This window comes from Ochlerotatus camptorhynchus, unplaced genomic scaffold (assembly GCF_037179485.1).
Source record: "Ochlerotatus camptorhynchus isolate MF236.1 unplaced genomic scaffold, CSIRO-AGI_Acam_v1.1 ptg000457l, whole genome shotgun sequence".
In the NCBI taxonomy this organism is placed as follows: Eukaryota; Metazoa; Arthropoda; class Insecta; order Diptera; family Culicidae; genus Ochlerotatus; species Ochlerotatus camptorhynchus.
In genome coordinates, this window is record NW_027040943.1 from 3,081,761 (window position 1) to 3,104,988 (window position 23,228).

The 23,228-nt window shown below is 38.7% G+C and overlaps 1 protein-coding gene across 7 annotated transcripts in view; it reads right to left on the reverse strand.

The window, feature by feature from the left end:
• The window catches only part of Dscam2 (Down syndrome cell adhesion molecule 2), a 410,918-nt gene extending 394,942 nt beyond the window's left edge, over positions 1-15,976 (reverse strand). For all 7 annotated transcript variants that reach the window (XM_065235003.1, XM_065234999.1, XM_065235001.1 and 4 more), the window contains exon 1: positions 14,537-15,976. In XM_065235003.1, coding sequence (XP_065091075.1) covers positions 14,537-14,603 — 67 coding nt within the window. In that variant the 5' untranslated portion in view covers positions 14,604-15,976. The remainder of the gene's footprint in view (positions 1-14,536) is intronic.
• Between the last annotated feature and the right edge of the window lie 7,252 nt (positions 15,977-23,228).

The window sequence follows — 23,228 nt, forward strand, 5'->3', positions numbered from 1 at the left end:
TAGAAGGAATAAAATTAATTGATAGAATATTATGAACAGTAAAATCACAGACAAACAGACATAACACATTGAACATTTCTCACTGTAGAACATCGTTACTAGAACATTACCATTTACATTGAGTACACTGTGGTGGGCAAAACAATGAACAGATGGCGGTAGTGTGTAAACGTTAAACGCAAGGGAATTGACAATGCGCGCCTCAGGTACTACCAACTACGATACTTTTGAATTGTCCGTTAAATGCTTTTTCGATGAACAACTTGCGAGTTTTATGTCTGTTTGTCTGCGGCAAAATATCATTCCTAGAAAATACATTACACGAAGACTGTATAATTTACATCCAAGATCCCAGTGGATATAAAATAATATAATAGTATAACATTTTTAATATATCCGGATAAAATATAATTGAGAAATAATCAACAACAATAATATAAAATAAGTAGACAATATCAATTAATATAAAATGATATTATAGGATGGAATACAAAACAAAATCCATCTTTGGAAAAGCATTCCCTGCATCCATTGGGTACTGACGGGAAGTACCGGTGAAAAATTATATAAAAAAAATGATTCAAACTTTCAAGCTAAAAACTGCGCAAACATCATTTAGCACATGTAATGAAGAAAAGCGACATGAAACGAACACAGAATCAACACAAAAACAGCAAATATGGCTACCAGCGTATAAAATTTAACCTCTTTAATATGCACGAACGGGATAGGCGGTACAGTTAAATAATAGAAGAATAAAATTGTATAGCTAAGAATAAATAAAAATGTTGTAAAATATACTGTCATCTTGTGGTTACACAACTGAAAGTACATAAATCAAGCGCTGGAAAAAAGCTTTCAAATGCACACAGCCGTTGCATCCGACTCAAATCCGAGCCGCAATCACTCAAACTCGCAAAAACGCATACCACTCAAACATCCGCACGACGATCTAAAATAATCTCACTCAGTATATTCAAAAACTGATTTAAAAATCCCCCGAATCTCCTCATACCTGAGCAGACCCCTGAGGAAAACCTAAGAAAACTCAGTCAATGTACGACCAGGTCCTTAACGAACCCGAGCAAATGGAATTCAAACCCGAATCGGAATCAACGAACGTTTAATGGACGAATTTAAATAAACTTGAATAATGTATGAATAATTGTGGAGAATAATGAATCATTTTGATGCCGACGAAGAGAATCGATCATCGCGCCTACGCCCCTATGCATGCTCACTGTCGATATGTTTGGAAAGAGGAATCAAAACACCGAGAGGCAAAAAGAAAAGATTCCAGCAACCACCCATCAAAAATATTGCTGTAGTTTCGAAGATTCGAACAAACCCATTCTGTAGTACAACGTTTCCAGAAACAACTATGAAAAAAAAATTAGTTTGTCCACTTCAACACCTCCAGCTGCTGTGCACCTAAATAAAATTTCACAACCCATTTAGTAATAAATATGCGATTAACTTGGACACTGCTTAGATTGACGAGAATACGTAAATTCCCCTATTTGATAAAAAGGTAAAGGAACAATGTCACCAAATTTTCCGCCGTGTACTCTGAGCTGCTGCGTGTCTAGCTAATCCAAACCAAGCCGACTATCAACCTCACATACACACGAAGACAGCTCAGCTTTAATAACACGACGTACACACATAGCACCGGGCTTCGGTTTCTTTTCCTTCTCTTTTTTTTTCCATTGTGTATCTCAACACTTTCACTGCTATTTCACTATTTGTGAATGTCACTGATGCATAGAACGCTACTGAAAAGCAACCGTCTTTGGCTAAAGCACGACGCAAACTCATCGCATTTTGCCATCCACATTGGCAAAACCAAAATTACAATCACCTCATCAAAAATCTTTTCTCTTTTTTAATCAGTGATAACCCGCTTCCAATAAGATTATTCTTCACAGCGCAGTAGATCGATTCAAAATAATTGATTAAATCGGTGAATCGATTATTTTCAAAAAAAAAAAAATAATCGCTTCACTAAGATCGATTCTTGCCTCAAGATCGCCCAATGCTACACACTTAGTTTTTTCTACTGAGCTCGGCTGTGAAAATCTCAGCAAAAAAAGTTTTACTGAGATCTCAGCAAACATTTCATTTGTTTGCTGAGGTTCAGCTCAGCATTACCCGAGCCTCAGCAATCCAATGTCACTTTTGCTGAGATCTCAGTGAAACATTTTTTGCCGAGATTTGCACAGCCGAGCTCGGTAGAAAAAAACTAAGTGTGTAGACTGCATACTAGACTGATGCAAATTTTGAAGTTTTTGCTCCACAAGTCTTAAACGATCCCATATTGGGTCCTAATCATCTAGCCAAAATTTGAGCCCATTTGGTTACAACCTGACTTCGCACAAACCTTTTGAAATTCATTTGGGAATTACTATGGGAAAATCAAGTTTTTCGTTGGTATCATTCTAAACATCCTGCATGGCGGTTTGAGGACATATTTGTTATTTGCACTTATAGAAAATTTTGTCAGCTACAACTTTGTGGTGGACCGAAATTTTGTACGACTTATAGAAAAAATGTTATTCAATAAAACTTAAAGACAACTTTTCCACTCATGATTTATTAGTTTATCTGTCAACACTGGTATGAGGAAATTATCCCTAGTAAGCCAAGCCAATGTATTTGTTTCAATATGTCAATCACGTAAGAAACCGCATCATGAGTACAGAAAAGGTGTTGCGTTCTAACTTGAATGTGTTCCTCGTGGGACCGGTGAAAGCAGACTTTGTTTTGCAGAAGATTCCGACCAATAGAGATACATTGCAGGTGTTTTTCTTTTTCCGACTTGTTGACAAGATTTCCATAAATGAAAGTCTCACAGCAACGACCAAAAAAGTCGGAAACCTGCTAGTGGATAACCTGAAGCGAAGTAATGTAATTAAAAAGGAGATTAATCGGCTTTTTGAGGCCTGGCGATGTATGTAGTTGCATATAAGTATTGTGAAATATATTATATAATAAATAATTTATTTGCAGATCTACAATCAATTACTCTACCGGCGGCAGCAATTCATTCGTAAATTATCGGAACAAGTTAACTGTTTATTGATTCCTCAAGCAGAGATGCTATTTTAATCATTCTTACCGTTAAACTAAATTGGCAGTACATAATGTTCTGACAGAAAAATACATTTATTAACTTTAGGGTATTCATGATGCAAACATCAGCGGTAAAACGGAAGATATACTGTTCCATAATTTTACATCGGAACCGGGTTCATCACATGGCAATGAAGACAGGTCTCGTAAAAAATCAAACTATTGACGTCTACCGTGACTGCTACTTTAGACAGAATTGGCATGACGGATAGAAACGCAGGAATGCTATTGGATGCGCTTATGAAGGATAAACTTATCGACTCTTCCAAATACAATTATGCAGTAAACTACAGCTCGATCAGACGCCATCGTATGAAACACCGTGAGAAGCTGACCGAAGAGGTAGGTTAACTTCTGATATGATTCTATTTGCACGTTATTATACCAATTATCATTTATCATTGACATGTCAGATTCGAGCCCATTTCAAACCGAACGTTCCACTTACCGTTCATTGGGATGGTAAGCTTCTGCCGGACATAAACGGGAAGAAAGTAGATCGCCTACCAATATTGGTAACTGGTGAAAACGTGTCCAAGTTGTTGGCCGTCCCAGCCCTTTCGAAAGGGACAGCGATTATCGAGGCAACGACAATAAAAGATGTCATCGAAGATTGGGGTATAGTTGAGCGAGTTTCAGCTATGTACTTTGATACCACTGCGGTAAACTCGGGAGACAACGTAGGTGTGATAAACCAGCTACCCGAGCTACTAAGCAAAAACATGCTGGCACTGGCCTGTCGACACAATGTGGCCGAAATTGTTCTTAAGCATATATTTGAAGTTCACGGGGATGACTCAAAATCCAGTATTTTCGACGATTTCAAAGAATTCCAAAAAAGCCTGAACGATAGCTCGATTGAAACTAACAAATACAGAACTATAGAAAAATATCCTGCGATGAAGCGTATTGCCGCTCCTTGGAAAAATTCAATCGTTGATTTCTGTGTAGAAAAATTAACCGAACAGCAACCTCGAGGCGATTATGAGGAACTTTTGGAGCTGGTAATCATGTTTCTCGGTGAAATCCCTCCGAAAGGAGCTCGTTTCCGGAAGGCTGGAGCTATAAACCGAGCAAGATGGATGGCTCGTGCAATTTATGTACTGAAAATATGGATGCTTGCTGATCAACTCGACATTGATTCACCACTCATGCGGCATTACAAAACATTGTGTATTTTTATTGCACAATGTTATGTAATGTATTGGTATCGGCTGACAAATGCTGCTATTGCTCCCAGGGTGGATCTTGAGTTCATCCAAGATCTTTACAGGTTTCATAACGGAAAGTACGCTCAAGTTGCAATTCGTGTGATTTCAAATCACTTGTGGTACTTAACGGAAACGACAATAGCATTATCGTTTTTCGATAACGGAGTAGAAGTTGAGGAGAAAAGAAAAATGATCAAAGCACTGCACAATCCGAGAATTGTTTATGACCAGTCATCTTTGAGCATCAAGAAACGCAATGTCGAAGTTCAACCATTTAAGCCTTCAAGAAGACCTACTACTATATCGAAAAGCTCATTGTTGAGTGACTTTGTGACGGAGGGAACACACCTGTTTTTCGATATTTTGGAAATTGGACGAGATTTTCTAAAAAGCGATCCTGCTGAATGGTACAAATCTGAGGAATATTTGAGCGCGCAGAACCGGGTAGCAGCTTTACATGTAGTAAACGATATAGCAGAACGAGCGGTAAAGATGGCTACGGATTTTAATGGAAAATTGACGAAAAATTCCGAACAAGAACATTTTTTGTTACAAGTTATTGAATATCACCGATCATTGAATTAGTTTTGTTATTGAAATACACTTGTTGAATATAATAAATATACATAAAATTATTCATTTATCTTAATTATAAACATTTTTTTCTTTTACGGTTGTTTGCGACGTATGACATTTTTAGGGTTTCCTGGTGTATAGTTCCTTCTAAGTGCGGGCCCTGAACGCTCCGTTTTCGAATATGGCAATGGATTTGGTAGAAAACGGTCCAGGCGGTTCAGAGTTACGCTGGAACATACATACTCACAAACATTGACTTTTATATGTATATATGATTGAACAGAATCTTCTGCAAAACAAAGTCTGCTTTCACCGGTCCCACGAGGAACACATTCAAGTTAGACGCAACACCTTTTCTGTACTCATGATGCGGTTTCTTACGTGATTGACATATTGAAAACAAATACATTGGCTTGGCTTACTAGGGATAATTTCCTCATACCAGTGTTGGCAGATAAACTAATAAATCATGAGTGGAAAAGTTATGTCTTTAAGTTTTATTGAATAACATTTTTTCTATAAGTCGTACAAAATTTCGGTCCACCACAAAGTTGTAGCTGACAAAATTTTCTATAAGTGCAAATAACAAATATGTCCTCAAACCGCCATGCAGGATGTTTAGAATGATACCAACGAAAAACTTGATTTTCCCATAGTAATTCCCATATGAATTTCAAAAGGTTTGTGCGAAGTCAGGTTGTAACCAAATGGGCTCAAATTTTGGCTAGATGATTAGGACCCAATATGGGATCGTTTAAGACTTGTGGAGCAAAAACTTCAAAATTTGCATCAGTCTACTGCATACGTTCAAAGTGCAGAAGGCTCCAAATCGTGACGAACGGCAAAATACGGTGGGAAAGTCACTGGCTCGGAAACTGTACAGCCAGATGCTAACGAAGCCTCATTGTCTCATGATAGATGATAAGACTTACGTCAATGCGGACTTCCGGCAGCTTCCGGGGCTATTGTTCTTCACCGCCCAGCACAAGTTGAAGTTTGATGTTCCGGAGGAAGTAAGGAAGCAGAAGCTTTCAAAGTTTCCCAAGAAATACATGATTTGGCAAGCGATCTGCTCATGTGGCAAACGGAGTGCGCCGTTCGTGACTACCTGGGCTGTAAACGGGGAGATCTACCTCAAGGAGTGTCTACAGAAGCGTCTGCTTCCTCTGTTTAAGCATTACGAGAACCCTACGATCTTCTGGCCGGATCTAGCTTCGTGCCACTATTCCAATGTTGTCCTGGAGTGGTAAGAAGTCAACGGGGTCACTTTCGTACCCAAGAACATGAACCAAGCAGCCAGATGTTGTTCAGAACCTAATGAGTGGAGTTAAGCGTAAGGTGTGAGCGTACGGTTATGGTATTGAAGTTGAATGAAATAAATATGCCAAAAACTTACTATTGGGTTATATTTTATTATCTGAAAGTTTTAAAAGGATCGGTCAACTAGGTAATTTTCTTTATTCGATTAGGACAATGAGGACATAGATCATGTAGTATGATTATGCAAACGACACGATACTGAGAGGGTAAAAAATGATCAATTTGCTCACGAGAACCAAAAAACCTGTTTGAAAGCCAATAAGAGGCGAACTTGATTACATAAAACTTGTACATAAGTTTCAAAGAACTTAAACACAATTGAGAGGAACGAAAATCAAAGCCAACTGATATAACATAGCATAGCTCAAACATCCTATCCTCGTTTTCCTTAATCTAATGTTTCATAAAAAAACACAAACATTGTTAGCATACGAAACATAGCTCCGCAATGGTGATTAGTGTCACCGAATGAGCTTATAAGTTTTACTAGTTTAAGGTTTCTTTTGTTGCTAAATATTTTTTTTTGTTCCGGAAATCTAATCGGTGATTATTGTGCAGATGAGTTTTTCAAGGTAAAACTCATAAATATATAATCACAAGCTTGAGTTTTGAGTTTATGAGATTTTTCGAACATAATATAATAGAACAGGATGGTTAAAAAACGAAAATTGAACGGTGTAGTTATCAACAACAAAATATTCAGTTTGCTTTTTCGCAAACCACAAAGTTTGTACGAATTTTAGCACCGGGTTCTTCTTCCGGGAACCCAAGTTAAGTGCTAACTTCCAAATAAATGCTATGCATTAAAAAATCCTACATGGTCAACTCAACCAATGAATTGAACATTTTCATTTTGAATTGTGTTTTAAATTTTATAAACCAACAAACACACAAACATGCATGATTGGGATGCACGAACGGCCTAGCCTCCCCCGAGACTTAATGCAAAACATGGGATTTTTTCTAAACATTTTCAAATGCATTGCTCCTGTCAATTTGAACAATCGGAAAAATTACAAATAATTTGTTTTTAGAAGTCACAATGCACAATTTCATGCAACAACATCAGCCAACATGAGTTTAACACATTCAAATGTAATCAACATTGAGACACAGAACTAGCTCGGGAAACGCCTAAATGTATGTATCACCTATGTGATCATCGATCATCATTGTATCAATTTGTATGTATTTTTAGAACTTCTACCGATTGGATCCCCGTAAATCTTTGCTAAAATCAAGTTTAATGATTATTTGAACTAAGTCTTTGATTATGTTGGTGCCAAAATAATTGTTGACATGCTTCAAAAATTACCAATTTCCCATACAGTTTTGCATGGCATCTTTTGTTAGTCTCATATTGTAGCATGATATTGTGACTTCTAAAAACAAACGATTTATAATTTATCTAATTCTTGAAATTGGGAAGAGACGTACTTCTTAAAGTATCCTTTTATTAATTTCCACCAGTGTAGATGTTCTAAACTACCATGTATCATGCTACAGAAAACGAGCGTTGACATGTTGATTAAAATTTAAATCTCGCCAATAAAACTTTAAAAAAAGGTTGTTTGAGATACGCTTTAAATAGGGTTGCGGTACATTGTAAAAGCATTTACCTGTACAGTTTTGAGAAATACTTGTTTGTTTATCTAATAAATGGTCATAAACATATGCATTACAATAGGCATAGTTATTACTTTTCTACAATTATATTTTCATCGAAATTAAACAGCACGCTTCTTAGAAGGCTGTCACCTCAAACGCCACCTCAGAAAGAAAAAAATCCTTTCCATTACGGATGATATTATTAATAGGCATTTCTTCAGCAACGCCATCGATTTCGGTGTCAGACGCCCACATTTTCATACCATGAACCAAAATATTTTATTGAACTTAAACGGGTCGCTAATTTGTTTACAAGTTTACTCTTCCAACATGCAGTCGAGGTGCTACATATTCCACGAAGGCCCCACTACAATAGAAAGCTTTTGCCTGTTGCTCAAACACGAACGGACACTGTGCCGAAACACGGAAAATCGATTCAAATCCCTTTGATTTAATCACAGCTCGCTGATTTATCTCATTATACCCCATGCAAACGACAGAACAAGCAGTGACAGCTACCTATTCCACGAACAAACGAACGAAAAAAAAAATATGTCCGCTCGTAAAAAGGACATCTCTTAAACCGATATTTTCACGCTCGAACAAATTTCAATAAATTTTATTTCCCTCCGCCACTCGAAATTAATATAATCAGTGTTGTAATTCAGCACGCGACGAGATGCTTCAAACAGGCGTCTATTCCAACAGCACGCTTCGTATTGAGGCCCCCACCACTTCGCACAGATAAGACTCAACCGACGTTGTTTTCCACTTTTCGGTTTTGTCGGGTGGCGGCAAGCATCGAGGCGAAAATCACGCCTTCCTGGAAGACGATAAATCCTTTCGCCTTTTGTTCGACTTTTCCCATTTTCTCAGCTTCTTCTGGTGCCGCCAACACACTCATTGGTTGTCTGGCACACGTATGTCTTTCCTAAATGTCTGCAAGGAGCCTTGTTGAAGGTACCTACCTAAATCTTGGTGATACTGGGTAAGGGGTAAGCTCCGCAAGGAAACGGGTGTTGGTCGGGTTTGGTGTAATAAAAGGGATCAAATTTAGTCTGCTGTCGTCTACTTAGGAGTTCGTGTTAGTAGTACCACCAAATGGAAAGCAAAGAAAACGCACCGTAATCTAGAATATTGGCAACTGTGTGTATGTGTTGGAGGATTGCTGCAATAGCAAGTAAAATGCTGCTTCGTTACCTTTTTGGCACGAAATCCTCTAGGTAAGGAAAAGCTAATCTTTCCATAACTCAATTTGGATTATTATCTTCAAATCCATGGGACGAGTATTTTATGGATGCTGTTTGGGTTTATATATAGTTACGAATTTCGAAAACGGGAAAAGTGAAAAGCTATGAGCAATTGCATGAAATAGTCAAAACAATGTATGCAACCATTCATCTTTCACAGCAAAAAATAAATTTCAATATTACATCCAAGAGAATGCACTTCAATCATGTCGAAAATCTCATGTAATTTTTATGGCAAAAAATTTAAAAAAATGCAGTAAAAGCAGCGTAACGTCAGTTCATACACTGTATTAATGATAATTTTGTCCGTTTGAAGTAGGAATACGTCTTTCGGGAAGGGTGTCAATTCCGAGAAATACAACGAAAATTGGTCAGACTTTAAATCCAATAATCAATGGATTTTGATGACTTGTGTGTCGATCGATTCACCATTATAATTGTTAAATATTTAAATAGCTAACAATGAAGAAATATGGAAAAATTCAAATTTCCTACATATTTTGAACGTGTTAACTCAAACTGCGATTTAGGCGTTAGGATCGATTCCAGGTTAACGTTTTGTGAACACATAAGCATCATAACTGCAAAAGCATAAACTGTGCTTGGTGTCATTTGTCATCATGCTACTGGTTTCACCGATGTTGTATTGCCTCAAGATACTATTCTGCTCGCTGGTTCGTAGTATCTAAGAATATGCTTCCCCAGTATAGTCTTCATTTTACACTACGCATTACACTCGATTGAACGGCTTCAGAAAAGTTTCATGAGGTTTGCTTTACGTCAGTACCCATGGAATGGTGCAGTCTTTGTAGCTATCCAGACCGATGCATGCTAATTGATTTGGAATCTCTATCAGCAAGGCGTATAAAATTGCAACGACTGTTCATCTTCCTAATTACCGGTAATGTGGACTGTCCCGAACTCCTTGAACGAATTCCATGGAACATTCCTCCTCGCTGATTTCGTAACTCCCGTTACTGTCAATTCCATTCCACAGAACTAACTTCGGATTCAAAAACTGTTTTAATTCCTACTTTAATGATGTTTGTAACGAATTTTATATAATATGTCCAAGAATGCGTTTAGTAATAGAATAAGAGGTTAAGGTTAAACAAGTTGTAGTTTTAAGTAATAAGTCTGTACGACGTAGTCGAGGAGGGTGTTCAATAATAATAATAAACTGTCTTCGACCACAAGGTTGTCATCCCTAACACAGTCATCAGAAAGTTGATCAATAACAACACAAGCCGAAGCCGCACAATCATTCGATGTTTCACGGTGAGCGGTTCGATCTCGGATTTGTTCATTGCAGCGTGGACATCGTAGCATTCCTAGCAGGTCAATACATACACCTCACACCAATGAAAAACAACCAGACGCAGACGCAAATCGGCCCAGGGAAATGAAAAATCTGCACTTACTTGGTCCGTGGGTTATCTTGGCCAAACACGTATCTAATATTCCGTCGATATCAGAAGAATTCAAACATTGCAATCAGTAGGCTTTGTTCTATTTTCGCATCAGCAAAATACAGAAAAAAGGAGGGACATAAAATGCTAATCTGAGTGATTAACTTTTACTCATTTGTGCGTCACTTTTACTCATTCGTATGGAAAATTGTCTTAATGCGTAGGTTACTCAGCCCATGAGTAACCTACGCTTTTAAAAATTTCTTTATACGAATGAGTAAAAGTGACTCACTCTCTGAGTAAGATTCGTTTTCAGCGTACAAAGCAATGAACACTCCTTCAAAAAGCTGTGTTATGAAATTCACTTTATTCCAAAACTATATCCGAAACAACAAACTAGAAAATCTAACAAAAATGATGCGGATCATAATCAATAAATTGAAGCACGTTCACACACTTACACACAGGTAAATTATTTATTTCACCTGCTTAACGAATCCGGTTTCGATTTGGCTGATGATGTTACGATATTCGAACAACGGCGCGCTCATATGTAGAGTTAGCCCAACGGCCTTGCCAACACGGACAACCTTTTCAACTTTGTGGTTTAAGAGCAAGCAGTGCAGAAAGTCGAAAGTTTCCAATATCTTGGCAGCCATATGAGGATTGTACTCGAAAAAATGCAACACTATTGCTGAAATTTTGAATTAAACTAGTTTAGACTGTAATGTTTACAAGTGTAACATCTCGTCACAATCTGTCTGTGGTTATCAAGATGGCTTCCAAGCAAGAATTGCTTCGACAAAAAAAATATGGTAGCGTTCGGTGAAAATCCAGGCCAGTCCCACAGGTGGATCGCGAAACAGTTTGGAATTGACAATTCGATCGTGTATCGTGTGGCAATATCGTTCAAGGAGACCCAGACGACCTACTGGCGAGCTGGCAGTGTAAGAAAAGCGAAGACGACCGAACCCGTGAACGCAAGACAGTTGAGGAATTACTTCAAGCGCAATCCGAACCATTAGATTCGGAAAGTGGCCAAGAAGGTCAATTCTTCCGTCTGGTTCGTCCAGCAGACAATGAAGCGGGCCGGACTTCATGTCTTCAAGGAGAGGAAGGCGCCTAACCGAACCGATAAACAGAATACGGTGGCCAAATCCTTCGCCAGGAAGCTGTACCGCGAGTGGTTGGTGCAGCTGAAATGCATCGTAATGGACGACGAGACGTACATTAAAGCGGACGCCAAGCAGATCCCCGGTCTAGAGTTTTTCATTGGCAAGTCCCGTCTGGATGTTCCGCAGAAGTTTCGGAAGAAAAAGGTCGACAAATATACCAAGAAGTATTTAGTGTGGCAGGTGATCTGTGGGTGCGGCAAGTTCAGCAATGCCTCCAGAAGCCTGATGGAGTGGTACGAAGCCAACGATGCTGTTTTTGTGCCGAAGGAGGCAATGCCGCCAAACTCGAATCCCTTCATAATCGCCCAATAGAAAAATTCTGGGCGATTATGAAGGGAGAACAGAGAAGGTCTTCAAAATGACAAGGATTTGAAGAAAGAGTGGATGAAAGTGTGTAAAAAATATGGCGCAAGTGTTGCACACACGATCAAACTCCAGACAAATCTAGAACCGAACTACCATTCATACACTGAAAATGTATTTTCGTTATTTCTCTGAAAACCGTTTCGTAAAAATGAATATCGTACATACAACACATCTTTCATAAATGGTACGTCATATGGCGCAATGTCAATATTACGCCTTATTCGTATAATATACAAATACATCTTCGTACAATCAAACCAACAACTGCGCTTATTGTCTCCTAAAGTGCTGATTGTGTGTTGGAGATGGGTCATTTTTTTTAGAAATATTGATGGTTTGACCAATACATGCAAGCTACAACAATAAATCATCGCGGTGGTTTGATGTTAGAAAAAAAAAATACATGCAAGCAGCAGAAAAAGCAAGCGAAATCGAATTACCGTTCCATGAGTGCTTCTTGTTTGCCTTTAGCTTTACCATTTCTCATAGCACAGATAGAGCGATGGACAAAGCATAGATCTGACAATTGCATGGTTCATGAGTCGTGTCCGGTCTGAAGTTTAGTTTTATTTTTTTGTCATATTTATTCCTTCCAATGATGAAGTTATTTTTACCCATCCTCACTAACACACTCCACATTTTTCGGTTTCCACAACCAACACTTGTGGCCCGCTGGTTGGGTGTAGCGATAGCGAGTGTGGCAGTTCTAACGAAACTAGCTTCATACAATGTACAAATCCATTTCGTTGCAGAAAACAACGAATAAATTCGTAGAACAAACGAGCGATTTCGTTGTATAAACGAAATTTTCTTTTCAGTGTACTGGTGACAACGCTCTGATGAGACAACGAAAACCCACCCCTTAGCTTCTCCCCTGATCTTATCCTTCGACCATGTACCCTTCTAACCTCGAGTAAGCCGCAAGTATTCGGTTCAACTTCTACTAGACATAGAATTAAGTGAATTTTGTTACAAACAGTGAACAATGAATTATCGGCTCCATAAAGCTATCGCGATTCAGCCTTCGAAATAAACGAACAGGACAAAAAAAAGTTGCACTGGATTTGATGGGTAGCGTTGAGTCCAAAGTGCGGGCATTTAGCCTAAGAGAGGATGTTGAATAATCCAACTTTGTTTAAACATATCTAATATGTGCTTATTTATTCCCTGAGAATTTAAAAAAATATCCGACTAAAAATTAATTTTTGGTGATCATTTTTGTATGTTGTATTTTTTTTTTTGTTGGAGTACAGTCTTAACTGTCAGACACGTTCCGGAGATGAACAAGCCTCGGGTTGCAAGTCTCCTTAATAAATTCAACCTAACCTAACCTAGTATCAGACAGTGGGGCCAAGCTACTTGATGACTAAAATTCTCAATGATAAAACAAAGTGAGACTAATAAGACAAGGCTGCCTTTGCAAGTTTACAAAATACGAGATCAAACCAGATAAGTTTACGCATCAAAATCCGAATTTTTAACTCGAATGTGGAATCTGTGCTGTTCTACACTAGCGAGACATGGTGCGTATCAGTGGAGAACACCCAAAATAAGCAGGTGTGGCATCAACCGCTGCTTGCGGTTTATAATTCATGCATGGAGAACTCACCATTGGATCTCAAATGCTGAACTCCATTGTCGATGTCATCAGGAGCCGACACAAATTAAAATTCAAGAACGTTAGTTGAAGTGAGTTGGCCACAGACTACGAATAGGGCGGAACCAAAATTTGCAAGCAAGCACTGTATTGGAACCGTGCAGGAAATCGCATCAGAGGTAGACCCAGGGGTTCATGGTGGTAGACCATCAACAAGGAAACAATGCAAGTCGATAGGAATGTTATCTGTGTCCAGGTTAAATCAAAAGCAATTAACCGCCCAGAATGGAATTCTTTCACGTTGGTTCTTTGCACAGCTGAACTTGTCCAGAACACTTCCAATTATATATAAATGTTAAAGTGTGTGTGTTTATATGATAGGGGAAGTGCACTAGTATTGGCCATAGGTTGCTATTTTGGCCACACCTCAGAAAACCGATTAAATTAAAATATTCGGGCATTTTGTGGTCGAAATGTATGTGTACATCGATGAATATGATTTGTACTTACATACTGAACATCTCAAAATTGTAACGTTTACGATGTATCGTCTTGGTGACTTCTACGCTCTTATTCCTTATGATCCAACGAATAAGTGCGCCGATGAGCACACTTTTATAAGCGTTTCCGCACATATAATCGCACTTATAATGTGCGCAATGTGTAATATATTCCAGACCATTGCTATACTAGCCTCATATGAAAGCGGTGCATCTAAACTTTTGTTTGGTGGGTGTTTCAGCGAATGGGTTGATTTTTAAATAACTCTTTCTTTCAGAGACACCGGGTTTCTAGTATCAGATCACCCATCACTGCATTTCATCCCAGAAAGAAATATTCATCCATATTCAATATGGAAGCACACTATGTCTGGCTCTCAAATTTAACTTACCGAAATTCATCCACAACATCAGTAGTGCCATTACAACCGTCTTATCGTTTATCCTTGTCTTCTGCATCCTTGTAATGTTTCCTTCGGTCCGATTGTAAAGATACCTTACTCACCGCACAGTCGAAACAGTACCGACAATTTCTGTATCATCCAAAATTATCCACCAGAAAATTTTATCACATCAAAGATCGATTGCACACCACACGCAGCCCAGCCGACCGTCGAGGCACGGGAACGATATTTTCACTGGCACCGATATGCTCAAATATGCTGCACTGCACCACTACGCACAAATCTCAGTTTTATCCCTTCTGCTTTTTTTTTTCTGTCGCTCGTTCCACCAAAAATGCTCGTATGTGATCGAAATCCAATCAATAATTTATGTGTTGTTGTACGGTATGAATTTTCCCTTTTCGCAGCTGCCAGCGATGGACCAATTTGTCACTGGTTGGTTGGTTGGCCCAAGAGCGGGCAAATTTGCAAAATATACACACCGACTGGGCAGCTAATTTCTCTCTCTGTTTGCTTCTTCTCACTCACTCATATTGGGTATTGATCAGGCTTCAATTATTTTTTTCTCCACTGACAGAATTACCTACGATGACGGTGACACTTTTATTGCAGATGCAGGAATTCTGCAATGGTCTGTATTTTCATTATTCCCGCTCCCGCCAGTAGACAACACAAAATCACATGATTATCAAAAACAGTAACCTTCTCCTGTACCTTCCGACCCACAACCGTCGAGAGAAACTTTCTAGTCTTCCATAGAATATCTACCGAGCACCACGTTTGTGTTTCACTGGCAAAACTTTAGTGTGTCAAAGATGTACCTAAAAGCGCACAGTTTCATTCACAAGTACGGAACGACGGAAAATATCTTCCTCGAATCCACCTACGATGACGGTCTCAGCCAAAATCGCACGAAAACTGGTACAAACACACTTTCTTCGTCTTCCTCGTTGCCGAAAAGTCGAAGAAACACACCGGGAAGAAATCTGCAGTTCACAGACGGACAAAATTTTGGCGCTTTTCGGCGTATTTTTCACTTTTCCTTTTCGGTCGTGCTTTTTCCTCAGACAATTTTCTTCTTATTGGCAATCGTCTCGCCGCTATCGCATCCACCCAGCAGCATCCTAGTTTCTCTCCTTGCACAGAGTTGCACTCAGAACATTTCTAGGAAAAGCTTCTTCCGGCTGCAAAGCCACCAGCAGTCAGATAGAGACAGGCAACATGCACGATCCACTCCCCATCACCTCTCTCGCTCACACGCACTTCACAGAAAGCCCACTTCAACTGCAGGTTTCTTATTCTTCCTCCACTGCTGCTGCAGCAGCTTATCAAATAGAACGACTGGGGGACTGCAAAAGTGGGTGGCGGTAACGAGAAACCGGCCCTCACACAGGATTCAACCCGATGGCATTTCCATTACCGAACACCTCAACGAACACTCACCAACTGAACGAATGGATCAAAGTGCAATCGCGCCTAAGCCGAGGGGTGGTGAAATTGGCTCCTTTCTAGGTGGATTTATATTGGAGGAGAAATCCTTTTTGGCTCTCAATTTATCTCTCTCCGAAAGCTTCGCGGTGCAGTGCCTATAGCATGGATTCTGTGTGAACTTGATCGGTCGCTGTTGGGTGGAAAGCTGTACCTGTGAACCAGCTTCGGTATGAATAGGGTAGATGCTGGATATCATGTGAAGATCTTATTGAACGATGTATGTTTGAAAACAAAATCTGGATTTAAGGATGTATGCTGTAGAGGAGAACAGTTCATAATGCACCCCTGAGGTAAAATTTCCCTGGGCCGATATTCGTTGCTTTCCCATTACTAATTCTAAGATTTTAGGAGCCAAAATAAACGAATCAAAACACATAAATTAACCAACGATAAAGACAAAATTATTACCACGATAAACTCTCTCTGTAATATAGCTTGATCGGAGTTTTTGTTTTAACTAGTTGGTTTATTTACTAGGCTCAGTCGTGTGTGACACTTTGCGGAGCCAAAATCAGTAATGTTTGAATATACATTTTAAATAGCAGTAGGTCTAGGTTAGTATTGGGTACCAATTACTCGTGGTGGGCTTGAGGTTAATGGGTAACAATTTTGATTGGAAGGAGCTAGGTAGGAAACTGGTTTATGATGCCTCCTTCAGATACTACTTTCGGACGGTTTACCAAATCCTGGTTGGGCAGGGCAAGTAGCACAGAAACAGGAGGATAATAAGACTGGGACACAATGGCTGGAAGACACATCAAACTCTAAAATCAGACAGACATAGGAATTCGTAGATCGGCTGCATGTAGGGAAGATTACGGGTTCCCAATACATCTCTTACTTCACGGAAGGGTTGTCTACCTCACGCCACTAGGGTATCCAACAGTCGTGCTCTGGAGGCGTCATTACCCGGGCAATACCAAACTGCGTGATCGATGTCATCATAACCGGTTCTGCAACAACATATCAACGAGGTTTATTCTGTAGAGATGTGCGTCTAGCGAGTAGTGGTTGGACATAAGTCTTGACATCACGCGAATGAAGCCCCGACTTACATCCGGACCTTTGAATGGAATGTGAGCAATGTGAGGGGACCATACAAAGGTAATCATATATGATCTTTCGACCAACAAATTCATCTGCTCCCTTACCTTTGAAAGGAAATAAGATTATTGCCAACCTGGTTTCATCGACCGAATAGCCTCAATCAAGCTGAGACTATCCGAGAAGCTGAAGTAATGGTTTATGGGCATGTCAGAAATCATTCCCAATGCGGAGTTGATTGCTGCTAGCTCAGCAACATAAACGGAACAGAGTTCCTGAAGTTTCCGAAAGGCGGTTGAGTATTCATTGAAGACGCCGAAGCCAGTGGATCCATCAATGCGTGATCCATCAGTGAAAAATCTTCTATTACAATTGACTTGTTTGTACTTTTCAGTCAAAATACGGGGAATTAAATATGTTGAAGATGATCAGGAACTCCTTGAATAGCCTGTTTCATGGAGAGATCATAGTCAATGGGGGAACTGTAGTTAGTAAAGCATACACGAGGGGGTTTATAGCGTGGAAGGTTAATATCCGATGACTTATAATTAAAATAGATTCGAACTAATCTATACTGGATGCTCAATTCGGGCATTTCTTCGAAGTTTTCAATCACAAGTTTGTTACTGACACTACATGTAATCAATATTTTTAATGAGAGCTCCAAGAAACGGTTCTGCAGGGGTTTACTCCTACTATAACCTCTAGGCTCATATTGTGTGTTGAATGAATACAGCCAAGGGCAATACGTTAACAACGATATTGAATGCGTTTCGATTTAATTAGCTGACTTTTTCTTGCGGAGAGAATGCGAAAAGAGCCATACTCAAGAACTGAAAAAATAGCCGGCATCGTCTGCAAGCTGTCTAAGCGTGCATCGATTATCTGCGGCAGTTATCAATATCTTTGACATAGAAATTATAAAATACGGAACTTAATTATAAACCTTGGGGTAAGCCATGTAGCTAATTCTAGAAGTTGTCAGTTGACCTTGATTGAAGGTCATTTGTTTTTTTTTTGACAGCAATATACAGGAAATTATTTGAAATACCGGGTAATCCACTGCTGTGCAAATTGTCTGACAGTATGTCTATGGAAACAGAATCAAATGCGCCCTTTATATCCAAAAAGACTGAAGCCAATTGCTCCTTGTCCAGTTGAATATCAGATGAAAACATTGCTAGATAATAGTTTGTTGCTATACTCTTTCGGAAACAAAACTGCGTATTTTAAAGAAGGTTTTTTGATTCAACCAAATGGTCAAGTCTTGAAAGGATATTTTTTTCTAATAATTTCATAAAGCATGATAACATAGAGATCGGACGGTAAGAATTTTGATCAGACGCTGGTTTCCCAGGCTTATGAATAGCTATTACTTTAACCTGTCCCCATATATTGAATTTCATAAATGCATTATAAAGGTTAAGTAATCGACATTTAGCGATATCGGGGAGGTTTTTTAGAAGGTCAAATTTGATCATATCGCTTCCCGTAACAGAGTTATTCGATGAAAGAAGTGCCATTGAAAATTCCAGCATTGTGAATGGTTCACAGAACCGTTACTTCGGACTGTATCCCGTAAAGTTGGTTGTGCTGGTACAACCTGTTTAGCGAAGTCGAATATCTATTGGGAGGAGTATTCTTCACTCTCGTTGGAAGATGAGCGGTTTCGCATATAGCGAGCCTTTTTCCAAAGCGTTGTCATCGAGGCTTCCCTAGAAAGTCCATTGATAAAAGTACGCCAGTAATTTCGTTTCTTTGCTTTTAGTAAGGTTTTTTTCCCTCTCCAAAGGGGGAGTTTGGTAAAGAGAGATGAAAAAAACCGATTTGTACCTTCCTTAGAAGTTGTCCTAGCTCGCTATTCTACTATCTATATGCAATTTTCACACTGCCGTACTCTAACGGAACTATCAACTCTATACTTTCATCTACTCGATCTATCGTATGAAAATTACCACTACAGTCTGTTATTTGAAATTAGCATCTAAGTTTTTAAGCTTTTTTTCCAAGCTATGGATACTTTTCAAAAAGCTCAGATCATTCATGTCTACGATAATCTTTAAAAGCCTCGGATTTCTCAAGATACAACTCTGTGCATTCGTCATCCCATCCAGGGGTGGCGGGTCTTATTTTGAAGGATGCACTAGGAACACGTCGTTTCTGAGCTTCTAATGAGCTTTTGTAGATTAGTTCGGTAAAGAAACGTACTCCTATGATGGTAGACTACGACTCCAATGGTGGTAGAGGATCATCAGTAGAATCAATACCAATAGTTACCGCCGATACAAATTTTTGCCAATCAATGTTCCTCTTGAGGTCAAAAGGAACTTGAATTGACGGATCTGTTTACGACGACTACTTTTGATTGAAATAATATTTGGTAAGTGATCACTATCATGGGGATCATTGATAACCTTCCACAGACAATCTAATCATAGTGAGTTACAGCACAAAGATATGTCAAGACGGCTTCGAGCATGTGGTTTTGCTATACGAGTTGCTTCCCCAGTGTTCAAGATAGTCAAGTTGAAATCGTCGCACAAATCACAGAAAATACCCACTCTATGGTCAACGTACGATTTGCCCCAGCCAGTACCGTGTGAGTTCATATCGCCTAGTATTAGAACTTGAGATGGAAGGATATTAACTGAACTCCAAAGCTGACGGTGGTTTATGGAAGTCCTAGGAGGGACATATACAGAAGCTATGCAAAGATCTTTGTTCTTCACATTTACTTGGCAAGCGACAATTTCAATGCTTGAAATTATTGGGATTGAGATTTTATAGAAGGAGTAGCCCTTTTTGATCCCCAAAAGTACGCCACCATATGAATCATCTCGGTTCAGGCGGATAATGTTAAAATCGTGGAAGTTTAATTCATCTTCAGAAGGAAGCCAAGATTCACAGAGTGCAAATATATCACAATCAGAATTATGAAGCACATACTTGAACGAGTCTAATTTAGGTATTAAACTACTTGTTTTTTCGTCGATCTTGTTTTCCGTGCTGAGCACCAATGCTACCGACGCCATAAAGGCAGCTCTCACACCAGGACCCTTTTTTTCCTGTTGGGTACATTACCACTGGGACTATTTATTTGATCTATTGTAGTATATTCCCCGGTTTTTTTTTGTTAACCTTATTAGAGTGAAAAACTACTATTAGAAATAACCATCAGCGCCTAACTTTAGATATATTCCCAGCAAGGAATTATGTTTCGTATGAAACGCACTACCTTACTAGGAGATGAACACCATATTTCAAAGGGCTGTAGTAGTCCCTTATCAAAGAACTTTACCCTTATGTAAAGAAGTGCTGCACAGTTGCACAATAAATGTTCGGAGGTTTCTATTTCCTCGTTACGAAACCGTTTTTAATTAGTCTTAGATGATATTTGGCTGGACAGTGCCCTCTAATTAGTCCTATGTAAGTACATAGGTCTTCCATTGAGAGGCTAAGGAGTTTATGTGTGTTTGATGCATTCGGCATCACAAACTTTCTTGATTGTCGGACTGTGATAGTATTATTCCAATTACAGTCTATCGTCATCTTTTTCCAGTTCCTTAATTCCATCTTGATGGAGCTTGGAAAGACCCCACAGAATGGTTCAGGTTCTAGAAATTGCTTAGATGATCCTTGCCCGACTAGTTCATCAGCCTTTTCATTACCTTCTACTCCACAGTGTCCTGGTACCCAGTAGAGATATACTGTATTGTTATTAGACAACTGTTGAAGTACCTGAATGCATTCCCATACTAACTTGGAAGTACATGTAAATGATTTTAAAGCATTCAAAGCTGCTTGGCTATCAGAAAAGATGCATAGATTTGCATGTTTATATTTTCGCTTTTAACACACAATAGTTCATTCTAGTACCTCCCATAGAAACTGAAATATTAACACCAGGACTTGTCACACCAGCTCCCACTTTATCATTTTATTTTGATCCATCAGTAAAGAATATAACTGATCTTGGGTGGATTTGTGGTCCTCCCGCACTCCAGATAGAGCGGTCTGGTTGTACCACATTGAACAGTCGACTAAAATTGAATTTTGTCTCCATCCAATCATCACTAACTGTAACTAATGGATTGATTCGTATTTGTATAATTAAATGATTTAAACAAGCAAATGGTATGAACGCGCCATTTGCTTGTTTAAATCATTTATTTTTTTAATAACCTAAAGAGACTCGTTTGCCTTTTCTGATACACATACAATACTCAGCTCAGCAGTTGCAATAATAGATGAGGAATTGAATGTTTAATTATATGGAGTAGGTGTACCAGTTATTGCTATGCGTTCCTATTATGTTGTGTTGTTTATTGAATCACATATAACAAACACAAATAGATCATCAATGTATTGCAAATCATCGTTGGCAAATGTTTACGATGGTTAATTGCTATTACCTAAAATAAACCGTTTTGAAATGTTTAGTTCTACGTAGAAATGGTTTAAGCTATACGTGTGACAAATCTCAAAGGACTGACCTAATAGGTAAATTCCCGCTTCCCACTTTCTGTAAGATTTCGTACACAAAAAAGCAAAAGCGTGTTTTTTTTTTGTTATTTATGCAGCATATTATTTCTTAAGATGCTATTAGAAAGCTGCAGTAACTTACAGCAAAAAAAGGAAGTACGGAAACAGACATACTGATTTTGTTTTTGTTTTCCTCTGTTCGGGACCTAACACCACTGCGACCAGTAATTTGATCTATTGTAGTCTATCTCGTGTCCTTAGTTTAGTGCATGTCGTATTACTCCATCACTATTGAAAAATGATAAAGTATTCGATTTTCTTACAGTTGTCATTCTTGCATTTATCGCACGGATCCGACTCTAATTGAAAGGTTCCGCTATTTATACCCTTCGGAGTGTTGAAACACCCTCCAAAGGCGCGCCCCTCTATCAGTCAAAATTGGATTCCATGGCAACAAAATTAAGGAATGACATCGATAATGACCATGCATCAGAACCCTAGTCTTAACAACTTCAAACTAGAGATCAACGAATAGAAGATAAGGAATCACATAGATGAAGACTAACTACTCATTTTTTTCCTTGTTTCAAGATCATCCTCGGTGGGCAAAGCCGAGTCTTGTCACTATCAATGAAGCATAACAAGTAATAAGGACTAAGATGTATTCCTTGGATTACTGAAAAATCCTGTTCCCCTAGTTTGAAGAAGTCAGGACTACGAAGCGGTGGTAGATGTTACATCCCGTAACGTACCACGAAAAGGTGATCTACCCACGTTACGGGCCGTTGTTGTTTTTAGTTTCATGGGAAATATTCCAGGTATACCTCAGGAAAGTGTATTTGGGCTTTGATTATTTGCTATGTATATCAATAATATTCAAAATATTTTATGATTTTTGATGATATGGATAGCTAACATGTTGGTACATTTATGCACATGATATTCAGAACATTTTTGATCCATTGACAGTATTGGCCCTAAACTTTACTCCAAGGTTAATATGAAAGTAATATGAGCTCAGGAAAAAATATGGTAGCTTGATGTATTGGTCCAATTTTTGGTGGGGAAAATGGTATTTGTAACATTAAAACTATGAAATGCTGTATAAACCTTGGAAAAAATATCATTTACTGCGTAGCTACACGAATTACTGTCCTGTGCGTCTATTTTTATTCAGAGGAATGGAGCGACGGGAAACCGTTTAAGATGAGGTTCTAAACTGCCTAAACTGTTTTGATGTGTTTATTCTTTAGGATTGTTGAGAATCACGAACAACTTTAATTACCCAAGCAACACGGCTTGTCATAAAGAAGTGGAAAATACTTTTCAATGACTTACGTATAGAATCAATAATACTTCAATATACATCATATAATACATTTATACAACCTATAAAGTGCAAGACGCGAAGCTTATAAAACTAAATACTGGTCTTATAACATGTTAAGAAAACATCATAAAAACCAGCGGCCAAAAATTTAAATAAAAATAAATGAGCATGGGATTCGAACACAGGCCCTTGGCGTGTTAGACTTATTACTTCCTAACTAGACCCACTTCGCTTGATGAGAGCATTATTTTAAGTATGTATCATATTCTTGCGAATGGATTAAAATTATATTTTTGTTCAACACGCCTTCGATCTGTCATAAAGACGTTGTGT